General features: G+C 38.8%; 1 protein-coding gene across 2 annotated transcripts in view; it reads right to left on the bottom strand.

Moving 5' to 3' along the window:
• The window catches only part of Slc38a11 (solute carrier family 38 member 11), a 42,865-nt gene extending 28,109 nt beyond the window's left edge, over positions 1–14,756 (bottom strand). Inside the window, exons 1-7 of one of the 2 annotated variants that reach the window (XM_028769302.1) lie at positions 14,622–14,756; positions 14,076–14,196; positions 12,071–12,145; positions 8,725–8,859; positions 7,037–7,102; positions 5,732–5,838; positions 1,988–2,067 (exon numbers count right to left, since the gene is read on the bottom strand). In XM_028769302.1, the coding sequence (XP_028625135.1) occupies positions 1,988–2,067; positions 5,732–5,838; positions 7,037–7,102; positions 8,725–8,859; positions 12,071–12,145; positions 14,076–14,196; positions 14,622–14,660 (623 nt within the window). In that variant the 5' untranslated portion in view covers positions 14,661–14,756. Of the gene's footprint in view, positions 1–1,987; positions 2,068–5,731; positions 5,839–7,036; positions 7,103–8,724; positions 8,860–12,070; positions 12,146–14,075; positions 14,197–14,621 lie in introns of those variants that run through there. The other variant, XM_028769303.1, reaches the window with a different exon arrangement.
• Between the last annotated feature and the right edge of the window lie 2,146 nt (positions 14,757–16,902).

The raw sequence follows: 16,902 nt of genomic DNA, 5'->3' as shown, positions 1-16,902 counted from the left end.
GGGTGGGGGTCTGACACGTCAGTCATTTAAGCTAATCAGGTGAGTGTAATGTGTAGAGGAGATGGGGAACATCGTTTGCCCCTCTTGCAGCATAAGTGAGTTCTGATCCATCGACTTGTCAGGTTTCCAAATTCTCTCTCTCTCCCTTTCCCCTCTTTGATATTGCTTCACAGTGTTAAGTGAATAAAACCTTTCATTATATATGGCTGCTTAGATTCTCCTCTCAGTATGAAAGTTTATGTCATTATAGTTAAGTCTTATATTATCACCATTTTGCCTAAATGGTTACTTACTGCATTATTTAATGTGTTATCTTTTGGTTTTTGTACCTCAGTTTTTGAAAGCCAGGATGGAATATAGTATTGGCGAAGTAAATTCTGAATGAGCAGCCATAGAAATGGCCATATGCCCATGTGTTTCCATGTGCACATTTACAGAGCCTACAAGGCCTTTTATCCATTTATCTCTCTAAAAACGTTCTAGTCTATCTGTGAAGATACCCATCATACATTGTTCCCTTCTCAGGAAAGCTCTCCTAGATCCAAGCAGCTCATGACACCTTCCTTAGTTTGGGCATTGCCTCTAACTCACCTTTCATGTTTCTGCTTCACACTTATCACATGCATGGTATTTATTTTCTTTCTAGTTTTAGAACATCCCACTGATGAACAACTTGCCGTAGATGCTGATTTAATTAATATTGCTCTTTTCTCCCAGGACACAGCACAATCACCAACACCAATAGGTGCTCAATGAGAACCTCCTGAAAGGAGGATAAATGGCCATGTTGACCTGAACCAAATCATAAGTGTTTCAAAGCTGCTACTGGTGTATAGGGCTGGATAAGCAATCCCTTGCTTGCCTTCCTTCCTTCCTTCTTTCCTTCCTTCCTTCCTTCCTTCCTTCCTTCCTTCCTTCCTTCCTTTTTCCTTCCCTCCCTCCCTCCTTCCCTCCCTCCCTCTATACCACCCCCCATCTTCCTCCCTCCCTCCTTCCTTCCTTCCTTCCTTTCTCTCTTTCTTTCTTTCTTTCTTTCTTTCTTTCTTTCTTTCTTTCTTTCTTCTTTTTTTGACTTGGGAATGACTTTAGGGCTCCGTTGCATTCTAGTCAGGTACTCTTCCAAGGAGCTACCCTTCCTCAGCTATCTGTCCCAATTCTTATGTTAAAGCTCTGATATTTCAGTGTCCTGGTGTCTGACAAGAAGGCCCTTGGGAGGTACTAAGGCTCAGATGAGATCAGGAGGGGAACAACATAGCTGGTTGCCATGTGAAGACCTGTAGCAAGGGTACAAAAGACTCTATTAAATCAAAGCATGTTGGAACCCTGGCTCAGATTTCCTACCTACTTGAGTCTAGTTTGTTTTGGTTTTATTGTTTTGGTTTGGTTTTTTGTTTTGTTGTTTTGTTTTTTTGTTTGTTTGTTTTTCTTTTTTGGCATTCTTTTCTGGCAAGCTAAGGAGCCTTTCATAAGTGTGTGTATGAAGAGGCAACTTTACCAAGCAACAATTAATCAAGAGGGAAACAGATTCCCTGTGCACTACGCTACCAATCAGATCTATTCACTGGGTTTCCCTTCCCCCTTCCTTTCTTAGAGAACATTCATAGAAGACAGTGTTCTTTGCATTGCTTAAGACGTAGCGTAAATTAACTTCTATATTGTTTAGTACATTGCAGGTCTCTCAGCGCATTTACTGACTGTAAGTCTTTCTCTGATTCTTCCAAGAACTAACTATATGTTGTTTCTTACTGCTATGTGTATTTGATCTCTTTCTTTCTTCCCCTTTTCCTTCTTTTCTTACTGATTTCCTATTTTGAGACTGAGTCCCATGTTTCAGTCTGGCCTTGACCTTGCTACATAGCTGAAAATTACTTTGAAATCTCGATCTGGCTGCCTCCTCACATCTGGCTGTCACTTCTGTACTTATGTTTCTAAATATGCTATATTAAAGCAAATCTTGATGTAAAATCAAAGATACAACAACACTTACATGTTTGGCCCCAAGGAAATGGCCCTTGTCATTACGATTCCGAGAATTACAGTTGTTAAAATTGTAGAGATAAAAGAGATCTGCAAAAATAAATGCAAAGACATTGTCAGTATAGGATGCAGATAAATTATGCAACATAGTGCACCATTTTAAAAATCTACCAACAAAGGAGAGGGAGAACCTGTAGAGACCATATCCAGAGGTTAGGCATGCCCCCTCCCCCATCCCCCTCGTGGTTGAGGGATAGGGCCACCCACCCATCTCCAAAATTTTAACCCAGAATTACTCCTGTCTAAAAAAAATACAGGAACAAAGAGTGGAGCAAAGGCTGAAGGAAAGGCCATCCAGAGATTGCCCCACCTGGGGATCCATCCCATCTGCAGACACCAAACCCAGACACTGTTGCTGATGCCAAGAAGTGCTTGCTGACAGGAGTCTGATATAGCCGTCTCCTAAGAGACTCTGTATCTGACAAATACAGATGTGGATGCTCACAGCCAACCATCAAAGCACAGGGACCCCATTGGAGGAGTTAAGGGAAGGAGCTGAAGGGGTTTATAACTCCATAGGAAGAACAACAGTATCAACCAAACAGACCCTTCAGAGCTCTCAGGGACTAAACCACCAACCAAAGTGTACACATGGAGCCACCCATAGCTCCAGCTGCATAGGATTGCCTTGTCAGGCATCAATGAGGCCCTTGGTCCTGTGAAAGCATGATGCCCCAATGTAGGGGAATGGTAGGGCCGTGAGGCAGGAGTGCATGAGTGGGTACAGACACACCCTCATAGAAGCAGGGAGAGAGGAGTTGGGATAGGGGTTTGAGGAGGGGAAATGGAATCGAAATAACATTTGAAATGTAAATAAATAAAATATCCAATAAAAACTAGAATAAAAAAGACAAACAACAACAATAAGAACAACAAAAAAATCTAGGAACTTATCCATAGATTGTTTTTATCCAGTTCCCAAGTGGTTTATACACGTATAGACAGAGCAGTCTCTACATTCATGGCTATGTAACTACTATCATATCATGAGTTTTGTCCCTGAGCCACAAACAGAGGATCCAGTGTCCACTGTAATCCTGCTACAAAGCTTTAAGGGCTTTTATTTACTTCTGGCACAGGATACAAGTTGAGGATTTGTCCTGGAACTTGCTCTGTAGACCAGTCTGACCTCGAACTTACAAAGATCTGCAAGCCTCTGCCTCCGAAGGGCTGGGATTAAAGGCATGTACCACCACTGCCCAGCCAAAGTGAGGACTTTTAACTTATAAAAGTGAAAACATCTTGTTTATTTCAGGCCCTATTTTAGTATTGACTTAAGGGGCTTCCTACGTATAACTGCCTCTTCTATTTTTATCACCCTCCTTTCTTTCAACATGACATGCATACACTCATCCCCATTGTTTTTAATGCCTGCTATTTCCTCTTTGCTTTCCAGCTTAGTTAGTCCATTTGTCTGGTGCAGTTTGCCCTTTGCTCTGCTCTGGGTCTGTTCTTTGTCTTCCTCTCAGTGCTATGGCTATTTCATCGGGTTAAAACACAAGCTGGCGGGTGCGTGCATGGGCTCCACTCCATATGTTCACTTATTCCAATAGGTTTGTGTTTTGAGTCTTCATTTAAAATGAGTAAGCACATTTGAGATGGTTTCTATGACAAGGAAAAAAGTCTCAAGATGCTTTTGTTTCACGTGATTATTATTAACATTGGGTTCTAAGATTTTAATGTTTAATTTGAAATAAATATCTTTGATGAGTTCCCAGTCTTGTGAAGAACAGGAAAAATAAATAGCAAATTGAAGTTCACACAGCTAGACATTAATAGAGGTGGTATTCAAATGCCAGAGGCATATTTCAGAGAGAGCCAGCACTATGCTCTGTTCATTGGGATTTCATTATGACACCTTCAGGGGATATGTAGGTAATTAATATGTTCTGTGTTACCATTTTTCCAAGAATGTTTTCTTTTCTACTCTCAGAAGATAATATCTATATATTGAACTTGTGGAGGGAAAAATTGCTTACTCATTTTTATAATAACTGACACATAAAAAATTTCCTTTTGATATACTATTTTTCTATCTTTTCTTTTTTCTTTTCTTTTCTTTCCTTTCTTTCTTTCTTTCTTTCTTTTTTTCTTTCTTTTTTTTTTTCTTTCTTTCTTTCTCTCTTTTTTTTTTTTTTTGACAAGATCTCATTCTATAGTCCTGGCTAGCTTACAATTCGAGGTAGATCAGGTTGGCTTCAAAGTTACAGAGATTTGCCTGCCTCTCCCTCCAGCTCCGAAGTGCTAGGATTACAGGTATATGCTACCATATCTGGTCTGCCTTTTAATACATCCTTGCTTGTATCTGGATGGATTTTAGGAATGGAAAGCCTAGTGGTAAGAACACTCTGGAATGGTGACTCTGTGTGCAAATCTGCCTGGAAGAAGGGACTTCATCCCTGGATATACTATGTCAAACATGAAAGCAAGGAGTATGATATGGTTGATGGTTGCAGTTTTCACAGCAGACTGTAAAAGTATCTCCTAATTAATCATTATCAGAATGTTTGACCATGTAGGCATAATACCAATTATTTTTTGGGTAAAACAGAAACATTTAGCAATAAGAGAATAAAATCCAGGCAAATAGGGGGCTGGAGAGATGGCTCAGTGGTTAAGAGCAATGATACTCTTCCAGAGGTCCTGAGTTCAATTCCCTGCAACCATATGGTGGCTCCAGCCATCTGTAACAGTATCAGATGCCCTCTTTTGGTGTGTCTGAAGACACACAGCAACAATGTACTCATATACATAAAATAAATTAAAAAACAATGCAGGCAGATAATGGATAGTTGATACAAATAAGTTTCTATGAGTAAGTCAAATAATTATTTAGTTAACTTTATTTAAAAAATTTATGTTACAATAAATTTTTTTGTATCATAAGTCAAATTCTCAACAATTTATCAATCAACAAATTGGTATTTAAATTCACTCAGTGAAAAATGTGCATAATAGGCGTTGTAATTAACAAATAAAAATATTTTACATCATTTAAGGGATAATTTACCTTTAATTTTTGACTGATACACAAAACATAACAATATATATTAGGGGTACCATACATATATTTTACAGTGTTAATGTATAGATTGTACAATGCTTAACAGATTAAGCATTTTTGTCTTCAAACACTCATCTTTTCTTTGTCATGCTTAGTTTAAGTGTTTAAATTATCAACAATGAGGATGGGACACTTTCTAATAAAGTAGACTTGCTTTAAATATAGTTCTCTATATTTTCTAAGTTTAAAACTATTGTCTGATATCATGTTACCTACTTTAGTGAAGAAAAAGGAAGAACATATTTTATTCACATTTAACTACCAGTTTTCTCAAATGAGCTAATCAGTTTGCTCAAGCGTACTTGTAACTAGTATCCTTGTATGTAAGCATACTTGTAACTTGAATAGGCTGTAGATTCATAAAGCTAAGGGCTATTTAAAATGTAAAAATGGGGCTAGAGAGATGGCTCAGTGGTTAAGAGTACTGGATGCTCCTATAGAGGATCTAGGATGGATTTCCAGCACCTACATGGCAGCTCACAATAGTCTGTAAACACTCCAGTTCCATGAGATCTGTTGTCCTCTGGCTCCTGCAAGCCCATGGTGCACATACATACATCATACATGCAAGCAGAACACTCATATATATAAAAAACAAAAATAAATAAATCTTTAAAATGCAAAAATTACCTTTCCAAGCTTTGCTATATCTCGGTACAGTGACAAAGGCAGAGTGCATGTAACTGTTGAAACCACAATAATGAAGTGTCGACTAATAAACCAACTTCCAGGATCAACTAAAATATAGTAAATATTATTTAGTTTGCAGCTATAAATAACACATCGGTGACATATTAACTACCTAATCATTTCAATATGGAGAATGAATTTAAAAAAAACATATTTCATATATAAAGATTATTTTGAGTTAATAAACAAGAAAAACCATATTAAAATAGAAACATACCACAAAATATAAAGACTAAATAACCCCAAAATGAGCCTGTACTTCGTAAGATGTCATAGAACTTTACACTCCTATGACTAGCCTCTTTAAACATTTATTTATTTATTTATTTATTTAATGTGCATGGCTGTTTTGGTATATGTATGTCTTTGCACTGTGTACATGACTAGTGCTCAGAGAGGCCAGGAGAGGGTGTTGGATCTCCTGGAACAGGAGTTACAGATAGTTGCAAGCCACTATGTAGGTGCTAGGAATTGAACCCTGGTCTTCTGCAAGAACAGCCAATGTTCTTAACCAGGGAGCCATCTCTCCAGCCCCAATAGCATTGAAGTCAGCTTCTTTGCTCCTGTACTACAAGCAACCACGTATATGCCTTCCGAGTCTCAAAACCAGGACATGGTGACATGCTGAACAGGAAGAGGGTTTGTGATACATGAACAATTGGCTTACCATGGAAACAGTACAAATGTTCCTTAGGTGAGTGACGCACTAGTTATTTTGTAATACCATAGTATAGAATACTCCTAACAACAAAAATATTACTGGACTCCTGTTAGAGCCCCAGAGAGTGACAAATCTCAGCTACATAGCTACATACAACCTGCTGAGTACAAGAAACAAGACTCAGAAAACTACATGTTCTTTGGTGGCAAAACTACAAATAAAGAGATGGAAGTTTATGAAAACTAGCTACTTTTTTTTTTTTTTTTGAGACAGGGTTTCTCTGTGTAGCCCTGGCTGTCCTATGTGTCTTGCAACTCAGAGATCCACCTGGCTCTGCTTCTGGAGTGTTAGAACTAATAAAGCCATGCACCTCCATGTCTGGAGAAAAATAACAACTCTTTAACAAATTACTTAAAAGTTAATACAGATCTGTGGCCTGGGATGGATGTGGATCATGGGAACTGAGAAGTCTGTGAGGTAGTGCATGCCTTCATCAAATATTTTATTTATAAATGCTTATGAATTGCATATAGCTGTGCAACAGAAGTGTATGAAAACCCATCACGTTTCTCATTTTTACCTACCTCCTGGGAGTCTTTGTAAAACTTTGCTCAAAGTATCTCCAGTTATTATGTTGTAACTTATCATAGCTGGAAACACAGGGACAAGAATGGTCATCAGTAAGCCTGCGCATAGTTCATCTTGCATACCCTAAACACCAGCAGACATTAGTTTCTAAATATTTACATATTTTAAACACATATTACATATACTTTCTAGTATGTGCAGATTAAGGATATAACTTGATTGTTGAGGTTTGTTCTATTGCTATGTAGTATAATGCTAACTTCTATACCCAAAGGTCTAGGCCTACGGGTGACTTCTCGTTTGCAAGCTTTTGTTGTGCAAACCTTGTTCCATCATTTAAGGCTATTGGTTAAATAAAATTGGCTACAGCCAATTACTGGAGGGATTAGAGATAGGTGGGTTTAGAGTGACCTAGTTGGGGGAGGGAGATGAGAAGAGGAGGAGGAAGGAGGAGAGAGAGAAAGCTGCCATGAGGGGAGATTGAAGATGAGCACATGGCCAAGAGAAATAGCAAGTATCTGGGGAGGTAGTCAGGCCAGCAGTTAGAAGAGTAAATTAGGGGTGACAACTCAGTAATTGTCAAAGCCAAATAAAATAACTGTAGTCTGAGTCTCATTTATCTGTAAACTAGCTGAGGATAAGCTTAAATTGTACTACACTTGATAGATTTACATCAGGGTGTCAACTTGAGCTTCAGGAAGATTTTTCACTTTACAATTGGTTTATCCTAGAATGTTCTCAAATATTGAGTTTGACACTCATTTAAAAATGTGATTTATTTTGTTTTTAAAGGATAGTTTCCAAACACCTTTTCAGGAACCCATGTGTGCTGCTTAAATTGAAATCAAATAACTGTAGTAAAACTTAAAGGCACCCCACTCAAAATGTGCTCAATCAAAATGCAAGGCTTTTGAAGGAAGTATATTTTTACATTTCTGTGGGAACATGTGGACTTACTCCAAGCATTTTTGATTTTAATATAAAATTTGAAGTCAACACTGAAATTCTCAAAGAATGAATAAGATGTTTTATAAATGAAGTAAATTTGATCATTCATTTATATGAACACTTTATCTATTTCAGAACACTTTATCTATTTCACAACTGTAGTACAAACATAGCTCCTCCAAATCCTTAAGTTTTCAAAAAACAAAATAAAACAAAAAATAACTGTATTAAGCCTTAAGAGAGACTTATTGTCACTCATTTTAAATCCCAAATCATTGTGGTTATACCTATGTGTTTGTGTGCATGTATGTGTGTACATGTGTGTGTATGAATGAATATATATGTATGCATGTATATATATACATATATATGTATGTGTTTGTGAGTATGTGTGTATATATGTTATATACTTATATATATTATGATGGCAGAGAGAAAGAAAGAGAGAGAGAGAGAGAGAGAGAGAGAGAGAGAGAGAGAGAGAATAGGACAGTTAGGGAAAACCAAAACATCTACGGAATCCCTATTCATTTTAGAAAAAATGTTCACAGAATAGATTGAAAGTATAAGAAAATCAAAAGAAAATAGTTAATATGCAAACACTTAATTTGGACAACACCACAACTACTAATTGTCTTTGATGACTCTCAAGTGTGTATTAAAGCTACTGTTATTCATTCAAAAAAGACCATGCTGGTACCAACTATTGTAGTATCTGTCTTTACCGCCATCTTACCTATGAAAGGGTACATAAACTGTAGGGTAGAGAGCAGCAGGTACCCTGGAAAGCCAAAGGTCTTGTTAACCAAAGACTGGTAGGAGTCTGTTCCAGAAAGAGCTCCTCCTTTTATCAATAAAACTAGGGAAAAGTCTGTAGTGAAACAAAACAAAACATAAATCTTTTGATATAAAATGCATCTGATTAAAGCATTTGCTACAAAGTGTTCGTGTGCCTCAACTGAATTGTCTTAGAAAACAAACAAGAGAATGATCTTTAAAGCAAACATTCATGTAGCCAAACATTCATGACCTCAAACTTGCTATGCTTCCAAGGATGACTTTGAACTCCTGATCTCCCTGCCTCAACCTCCTGAGTGCTGAGATTATAGGCAAGTGATACCATGCTGGGATGTCGGAACGTGGTCCGAGAATGGAATTGTGGTAGTGCCTTGGGAAGATGCCAAGAAAACAAGACAAGGGTCTTGAGACCTCAGTTTCCTCAAAAATACAGAACTGTTCTTGGAATGTGTTCACATGCCCCTCCCAGGTGTAGCAGAGAGGAGTGAGATTACTAGTCTCCAGTATGCTTGCAGTAGAACAACTAACATTTACTACCTGTTGATCTGAAGGCTTCATCAGAGGCCTCAGGAAAGCAAAGGAGGCTGGATGTGATGCATACGCACACATATATTCATGCATACACGCACATGCACACACCTTAACACTAGCACTTGCAAGGCAGAGGCGGGTAGATCTCCGTGAGTTTGAGGCCAGCCTGGTCTACAAAGCAAGATGCAGGGCATCTAGAATTACACAGTGAGGCCTAGTGACATATACATAGGCAAGAGAAAAAAATGTAGATGTCTGGAGATGTAGCTTAGTTATAGAGTGCTTGTCTAACATATATAAGCCTTGTGTGTAATCCTCAGCAACACATACACTAGACTCGATGCCCCATGCCTGTAATCTCAGTACTCAGGTGATGGAGGAAATAGGAAGTTAAAGGTTATCTTCTACCCCATAGCAAGTTTGATGCCAGCCTGGAAATGAGATTTTGTCTCAAAGAAATCTAGAGATAAACCACCACTTCACTGTAGTGTTCCTAAGTAATTTCCATAAGGTCAAATGGCTAACAAGGACCACAGGGTCAAGGAGACAGGATTTAAATTACAGCCTAACTTGAAAACTTAAGGTTTTAATTGCCATGCTGTCCAGTAGAGCTATAGCTTTTAAACAAAGACTTATTCCATTTAAAAAACAATTTTAGTGTTAAAGAAAAAAATTAATATACTGTATTTATATATTTTGCTATTAAAACATAAGAAAGGAAATGGATATCGAGATATAAATTGTTTGGCTTTTGAGAAGGAAATCTTTTATTTATTAAAATGATTTAAGGATGTGGATGCTGTTAGGAAATGAATTGGTCAATTATTACTACTGATAGCAAACATACAATGCATGACTTTGTTGAGATTATACATTGTGGGTAGACTAGCAACTGACCATGCTACTTCCATTATGATTTATTTACATGTAATATGATGTGGGTTTACTTCATTTTCTGCCAATCCCGACACACAGGTGAGATGTTTAATTATCTCTGCCTGCTGATTTATAATTATGTGTTTACAATGCACTAAAGCTATGGTAATACACCTGGGTGAAAATTAAATATTTGTCAGGGCTAACTGGGAAGCAGGAAATTAAAAAATGACCAGGCTTTTAAAGATACTTGTATTCATATGCATAGATTAATGTTTCTCTCAGGCCTGGTCAGAGGAGCTGCATTTTGCAGTGGGAGACAGTTGATGCATAGACTCACAACTGAGGGCTTGACCCTAAGTGGGTCATATTTATTGTTCCTTCTACAGTTCAGGAACATTGTAAAATACGGAAACAAAAAAATGTAGGAGCCAGTGGAAGGGGAGATCCCATGAAACAGTGTCTTCTGGACATGACATAACATGTGCACTCATGAACTCTTTTATCACGTGCACAGGATAGGGGTCCCTTTAACACCCATCATGCCCATTGGAGAGAGGCTCATGAGATTCCACTCTTTTCTGTGGGGCTATGAACAGTTAATGGTGGCTGTGCAGCAAGGGAGGTTATTCTTTTCTTCAGTGGTGTAGCCAATGGTTAGTTGCTATTCTATTAATAATCCCTGCCTCTGCCTCTGCTACTACTGCAAGCTACTGTAGCTAAACTCAGTGGGACACACAGACACACACACACACACACACACAGACACACTTCATGGAATGAATGGATAAGGCAGAGGAAACAGGTGTCAAAGAGGTAGTCTTAGGTGGGGACTAGCAACACCCCAAGACTGATGGCATATCTCTGGAGCCCCAAGTGTACCTCCTATTGCACTACCCCTTCCCCATGGTGGCAACAGAGGTTGACTAGTTTTTGGATTGGCAATAGTAATTATCTGAATCCTGTGTAAAAATAGGGATGGGGAAAGCGCATAAACTCACAGGAAGTGGGTTTCTTGAGGCCCAGGCCACAGGTTCAGAGAGGAGACAATTGAGGGGTTTTGCACTAGTTGGTACAAGGCGTCTATCTAGAGTACCACTGATAACTGTCACCACAGCAAAACAAAACAAAACAAAACAAAAACAAAAACAAAAATGGAAACAAAGCCCCCTGCATCTGTTAATGACTCCTGGCTCTTTCACAGTGATCCTAAATCAGAGGAAAGGTGCTGTTTCACAAAGCTGGTGGGATGGCAAGACTGGCTGAATTGAGGATCACAGCAAGGAAAGGTGGTCTGAGCGCTGAGCCTGCATTTACATGAGGAGTGGCAACCTGTGGGTGTGAATGGACGTTGCATAAGTGGGGAGCAGAAGAGAAAGTGATCTAGAGGTAGCTTTCTGTTGTGCAGGAAGGCACTGGCAGACAGAGCGCGCACACACACACACACAGAGAGGAGCACTGGAGAGAAGGGGCCAGCCTTGCCATGTGAACACCCAAACCCGAGCATCACCTACACAAACACAGCCGACAATGGCTGCCCATCTGTGTGCACCTGCCACCCAGCTCTGCCTTGTGCACTGTGGAGCAGCGTCCTCTCAGCTGCCACCAGTCTTGAAATGACTTTCTCATCCACCATGTTCTGCTTGAAATGAAAAAGGCACATGACCAGCTTTAGGCTTGGTGATATAGCCTGCTACTTTTACTAATCTGTTTAAAGGATTAGGAAGTAAAGCAAATCTCCTCAGATGTGAATTCTTTAGGACGCTTTGATGCACTTCTTAATTAAGTAGGAAATCCAATTGCAGGGTATATTTGCTTAAGTAAAGAAGTCATTGCACAATTTAAATTGTAGGGATATGTAGTTATATGCTATTTACCTGTGATGTATGAGACCCAGAATAAAAGCAGTAGTCCCAAGGGAAATCCAGCTTGCTTCATTGAATAAGGCAATCCTGGAAAAGCATAAAATGCCCCAACCTTACATTAAAAAGACATATAGAAGATGCAAAAAACTCTCACAATTCATATATAGAAGGTAAAATAAATTATATAAGTGACTAATGAGCTGTAACTTGTTAGTCCAAAATCAAATATTAGCATATTAGCACTTATTTCAGAATGGAATGTCATTAAGGACCTGTCAAGAAAGCAAGCACATGAGATGAAGAAGAAGAATTAAAAGGCAGCAAATGAAAACTAATTCCAGTTCACACAAACAATGCTTATCTCAGGGTGATGGTTAATGCCCTGAACTCCATGGAGGACGAAGGCCCCTTCCTTCCATGCTGCTGTGGAAAGCACCAGGGAACAGCTGTAGGATTTTAGAGAAGACTGATTCTGGAGCCAAAATGGGGAAACCATGTAGAAAATAGAGAGAATATGGAGGAACAGGAAAGCAAAGTTATTTCTTCTCAAGCTAAATGGGGCTTATAACATTATTTTTTTATCTCCTTTGTACATATGGGTCATTTTAGATCATAGACTATAAAATATCCGAAGTCAAATAATTTAAGCACTTCTACCCAGAATATCTCTTTTTCAGAAAAAAAAAATTTCTCTTTTAAATAATTCTGCTGAGGCCAGTTGAGGGGAACATTTTGACATCGCCGACCTGGATTAACCTGGAAAAGTGTTCACATCAGGAATAAATTCTAAAATTCTGTCAAGTTGAACTGTCCATCCTTCCATGATACACAGAGACAGGCTTTTAAACAAGCATGTGTCCCTGCTTGCTTCTGCTTCATCTCAGGAACCTCCAAATTATTGTTCATTTAAAACAAACAGACAAACAAACAAACAAAATATGTATATGGATTAATGTAAAGCCAGAAATCATAGCACTTTGTGAAAACAAAACAAAACAAAAAAACAACCCTGGAAATTAACTCAGGGTCTAGAGAGATGGCTCAGCAGTGAGCATTTGTTCCTCTTACCAAATACCCATTTCCCAGCACCCACATGGTGACTCACAGCCATCCTGGGACTCCTGTGCCAGGTTATGGGACACCCTCTACTGACCTCTGTGGGCACCAAGCATCATAAATAAATAACAATAAAAACCAACCCATTTGATAAACTTACACTTTTAAGTAAATTAAAATCTGGAAATATTGTAGTTAAAAAGTTACATATTTGGTGGGCATTGCAGTAGATAGGTTTTTGTTTTCTCTGACTTTTCTGAAGTGGAATGTTTCCAACTACAAAAAGAATAATAAACACTGGAAAATACTGCTTCTATTAATGGAATGCAATACCTTTTAAAGTTTTTACTTTTTCAGAAGCTTTCCCTTGCTTTTAATTTATTGGAATAACAGGGACTATTCTTATGAATTTTAAACACTGTTATAATGAACTATAATAATGACTAGATGTAAGAATATATTTCATAAGTTCACATTTTAAATTCAAGATAACATAGGTGCATAAGGAGATATCATCTAGTTTAATTTTCATAGGATTCTTAAAAGTCTTCCATTAAACTTCTGTACACCTAATATATGCAAGAATCTGCAATTTTCACACTGGCGCTAAGATAATTTTTGTAATACGTTCTACTTCAGAAGGAAGAAACAAATGCATTAGTTGACATGATCAACTGCCCAGGCAATCTGTGGAAAGGCCGTTTTCCCAGCTCCTGTGCAGACTCTCCCCAACTGGAAGATGCCATTGTCTGCTGTGGAGGGAGACAGTACATCTTTCCCATAAACAGAATGGAACATTACTATGATGGAAAAAATAACTAGAAAGGCTTTTATGGAAGAAACACAGCAATTTCCCCATTGAAGTTTTAGCGAATGCTAGCAATGCTAGCATAATAAAAACACCTTGAAAAGCTTGTCTTTTTACTTCATAAACAGAACCAAGCAGACACAGGTGGCTTACCTATTATCCCAGATCCTATAACAGAATTGACTACATTGAAAACAGCTGCAGACTGACTCGATTTCCCTTGCTGTTCATGTCCAGAGACCAGGCTTTCTCTGTCACTCGGGTCTGTCTCTCTCTATTTTAATAGATAAAATAATGATTGAATATTTACTAGTTTGAAAGTGAAAAAATGTCAGACAAACTAGCAATGCAGGATTCAAACATAGTAATGACATCAAATTATGCCTATAGTGTTACTAATATGTCAATAAGCAGGGAAAATAAGAATGGCCAGTAATCTAAAAGAACCTAAAAGTCTATCCTAAAGTCTCCACCAGTCTCCATGTCGGAGCTACCCAACTGCTTTGAACCAACTCCAGAGTCTGTTAGGAGTCAACCACATGACTTCAAGAAATTAAAGAGGTTGCTGATGTTATTGAAAAGTGTTTGCCAAATAGGCATAGGTCAGATTAAGTCAGATCTACTCCTTTTTGCCAAAACAAGACCCCAGCCTGAAACTTAAGGAAGCTTTTTAGCTACTGCCCCTGTTGCCAGTTTTACCTGCAGAGGACCCTTCAGCTGTGGTTGCTGATAGTTCATGTCTGAGCAAAGGAAGGCTCTGGAGCTGGGAAGCAGGCTCCCACCTGGCCAGTCTCCCTTGCTGTTTTGCCTGCAGTCAAGTTCACCAGAGCGATGGAGGGAGCGGGTGCAGCGGGTCTCTGGGTATGCTGTACGCTAGGCTGCATTCAGAGGTCTCCGCCTTCACGGGGCGGGTACACCCTGCTGGCTGCTGCGGGTGAGGATGCTGTGGATATTTCCAACCCTGTAGGCCAGACTTCCCTCATTCAGGGCTCGCTGCTCTCTCTGAAACTGCAAAAACCTGTCCCTCCCACAGGGCTTTCCCTTGCTTCTGTCTGTTCCTATGCCAGACTCTGAAGCCAGCTAAGAACCCAGCAACCTAGCAGCCCTCTTCACCACAGACTGACTTTTTTTTTTTAACCAGGTGTTTATCCCTCTACACCTGTTCTTGGATAGAAAAGGACAGTGAAATGTTATCACTTTTATATTAAGTAGAATTTGAAAGCCTCGTAAAGAAATAAACAGAAAACAAAAAATAAAACACTGTTCCTGGGACTTTAGCCAGCTTGTTTGCTGTACCTTAGTCAAAGGCGCCCTGAAAACTTCAGAAAAGGAGACATTAAGAGAAAGGCAAGATAGATTGATATTGGATTCAGGTAATGAACTTTTTAGAAGGGACGGGGCAAGCAGAAGACAACAGAGTGAAGGAACCTAGAATATCTGGGCTAGGAAGAACCTTAAATAAACTTCTATTTATTCTTTTGTATTAAACAGGATGAAACAGACCGGAAGTATACTCGGGCACGTAAATGAGTAGAGAACATCCTCTGGGGCAATACGACAATAATGCATAGATGCTAACCAAACAGAGTGGTTCTTTATTTCATATATTTATTTATTTTCGTGACCATTTAAAATTATGAGCAAAAAAGTTTTAATATAAAAAAAAACTGGGGCTTGGGAGGTGGCTTTGAGGGCACTTTGGCATGAAAGCATGGAGACTGGAGTTTGGGTTCCCCAAACCCCTTGACTGCCAGGTGAGTGGGATGAAGACAATTCTCAGAGCAATCTGCACAGCTAAGCTTGCTGATGGGCAAACTTTGGGTTAAATTGAGACATGTTTCCCCAGGGAACAAAACAGAGATCGATGGAAGAAAACTCCACCTCAGTCCTGGGCCTTCATGAATGTACAAACAGGCACCCACACATACCTACAGAACATGCAAAAGAGGGATACACGTTTAGAAAAACTAGAGCTATTTAAAAAGCCTCCACCTCTCTGTACCATTAATTGATAAAGTTCCAACATTTGCCCCTGCTTTTTCATTTGTGAAAATGAACACTCAGCGTTACAGAAACCCCACCGACTTCTCTTTCCTTGTTCCTCACAGCTCTAGAGTCAACCAATCCCCGAAGTTATCAATACTCTTCCATCTATCATTTGTAGGTATTAACCATAAGTCACACACACACACACACACACACACCATTAATAGTCTATAATGTTGCAAACCACATTCAACACTGTAATGTTTCTTTTCAACTTACAGAATTAGAGAAAGTATATGATTTAATGAAAGAACACAGAGAGATGGCAAGATATAATACTAATAATACTAATTTAGGTATATGCTAATTTCTGTACCACAATAACAGATACAATTTGAAAGAATATAATACTATTAGTGAATATACAGTATAGTAATAAGTGTTCAAATCCTTAGTAATAAATGCAGCAAATTACACAATTATATATAATCTTGTCAGAGAAAGTCATGACAATGAAGGGATACCAAATAAGGTATAAGTGGACAGATACCCAGTATTCATTAACAGAAAGGTTAGCTGTTCTAAGATTACCATTTCTAAGTTTAGCTTACAATTAATTTTACCATGGGCACCACAAATAATTGGGACTATAAACTGAAACATTGTGTAAAACTTAACTCTCCCATCAAAAGGAAAGATTTCATTTTAAAAGAGCATAAAATAAAGGGGAAAAGAAAATGGGTAGCCAGAGGGGGAAGTGTGGGTGAAAAGGACAGTAGAGAACAGGATGAAGAAAACGAAGTAGACTGACATAAGAACGTAGCATCCTGAAGCCATTACTTTGTGTGCTAACTCGGGGGTGGGAGTGGGGACAGACTCATGGAGACAGGGGGTGGGTTGGAGGTATGGGATGTGCAACAGCTGGAGAGTGGACAGGGGAGAATAAAATCTGGAGTGTGTGTGTGTGTGTGTGTGTGTGTGTGTGTGTGTGTGT

The sequence above is a fragment of the Grammomys surdaster genome, unplaced genomic scaffold, assembly GCF_004785775.1.
Source record: "Grammomys surdaster isolate TR1022 unplaced genomic scaffold, NIH_TR_1.0 191, whole genome shotgun sequence".
Classification (NCBI taxonomy): Eukaryota; Metazoa; Chordata; class Mammalia; order Rodentia; family Muridae; genus Grammomys; species Grammomys surdaster.
This window is presented reverse-complemented; position numbering and strand designations above follow the sequence as displayed.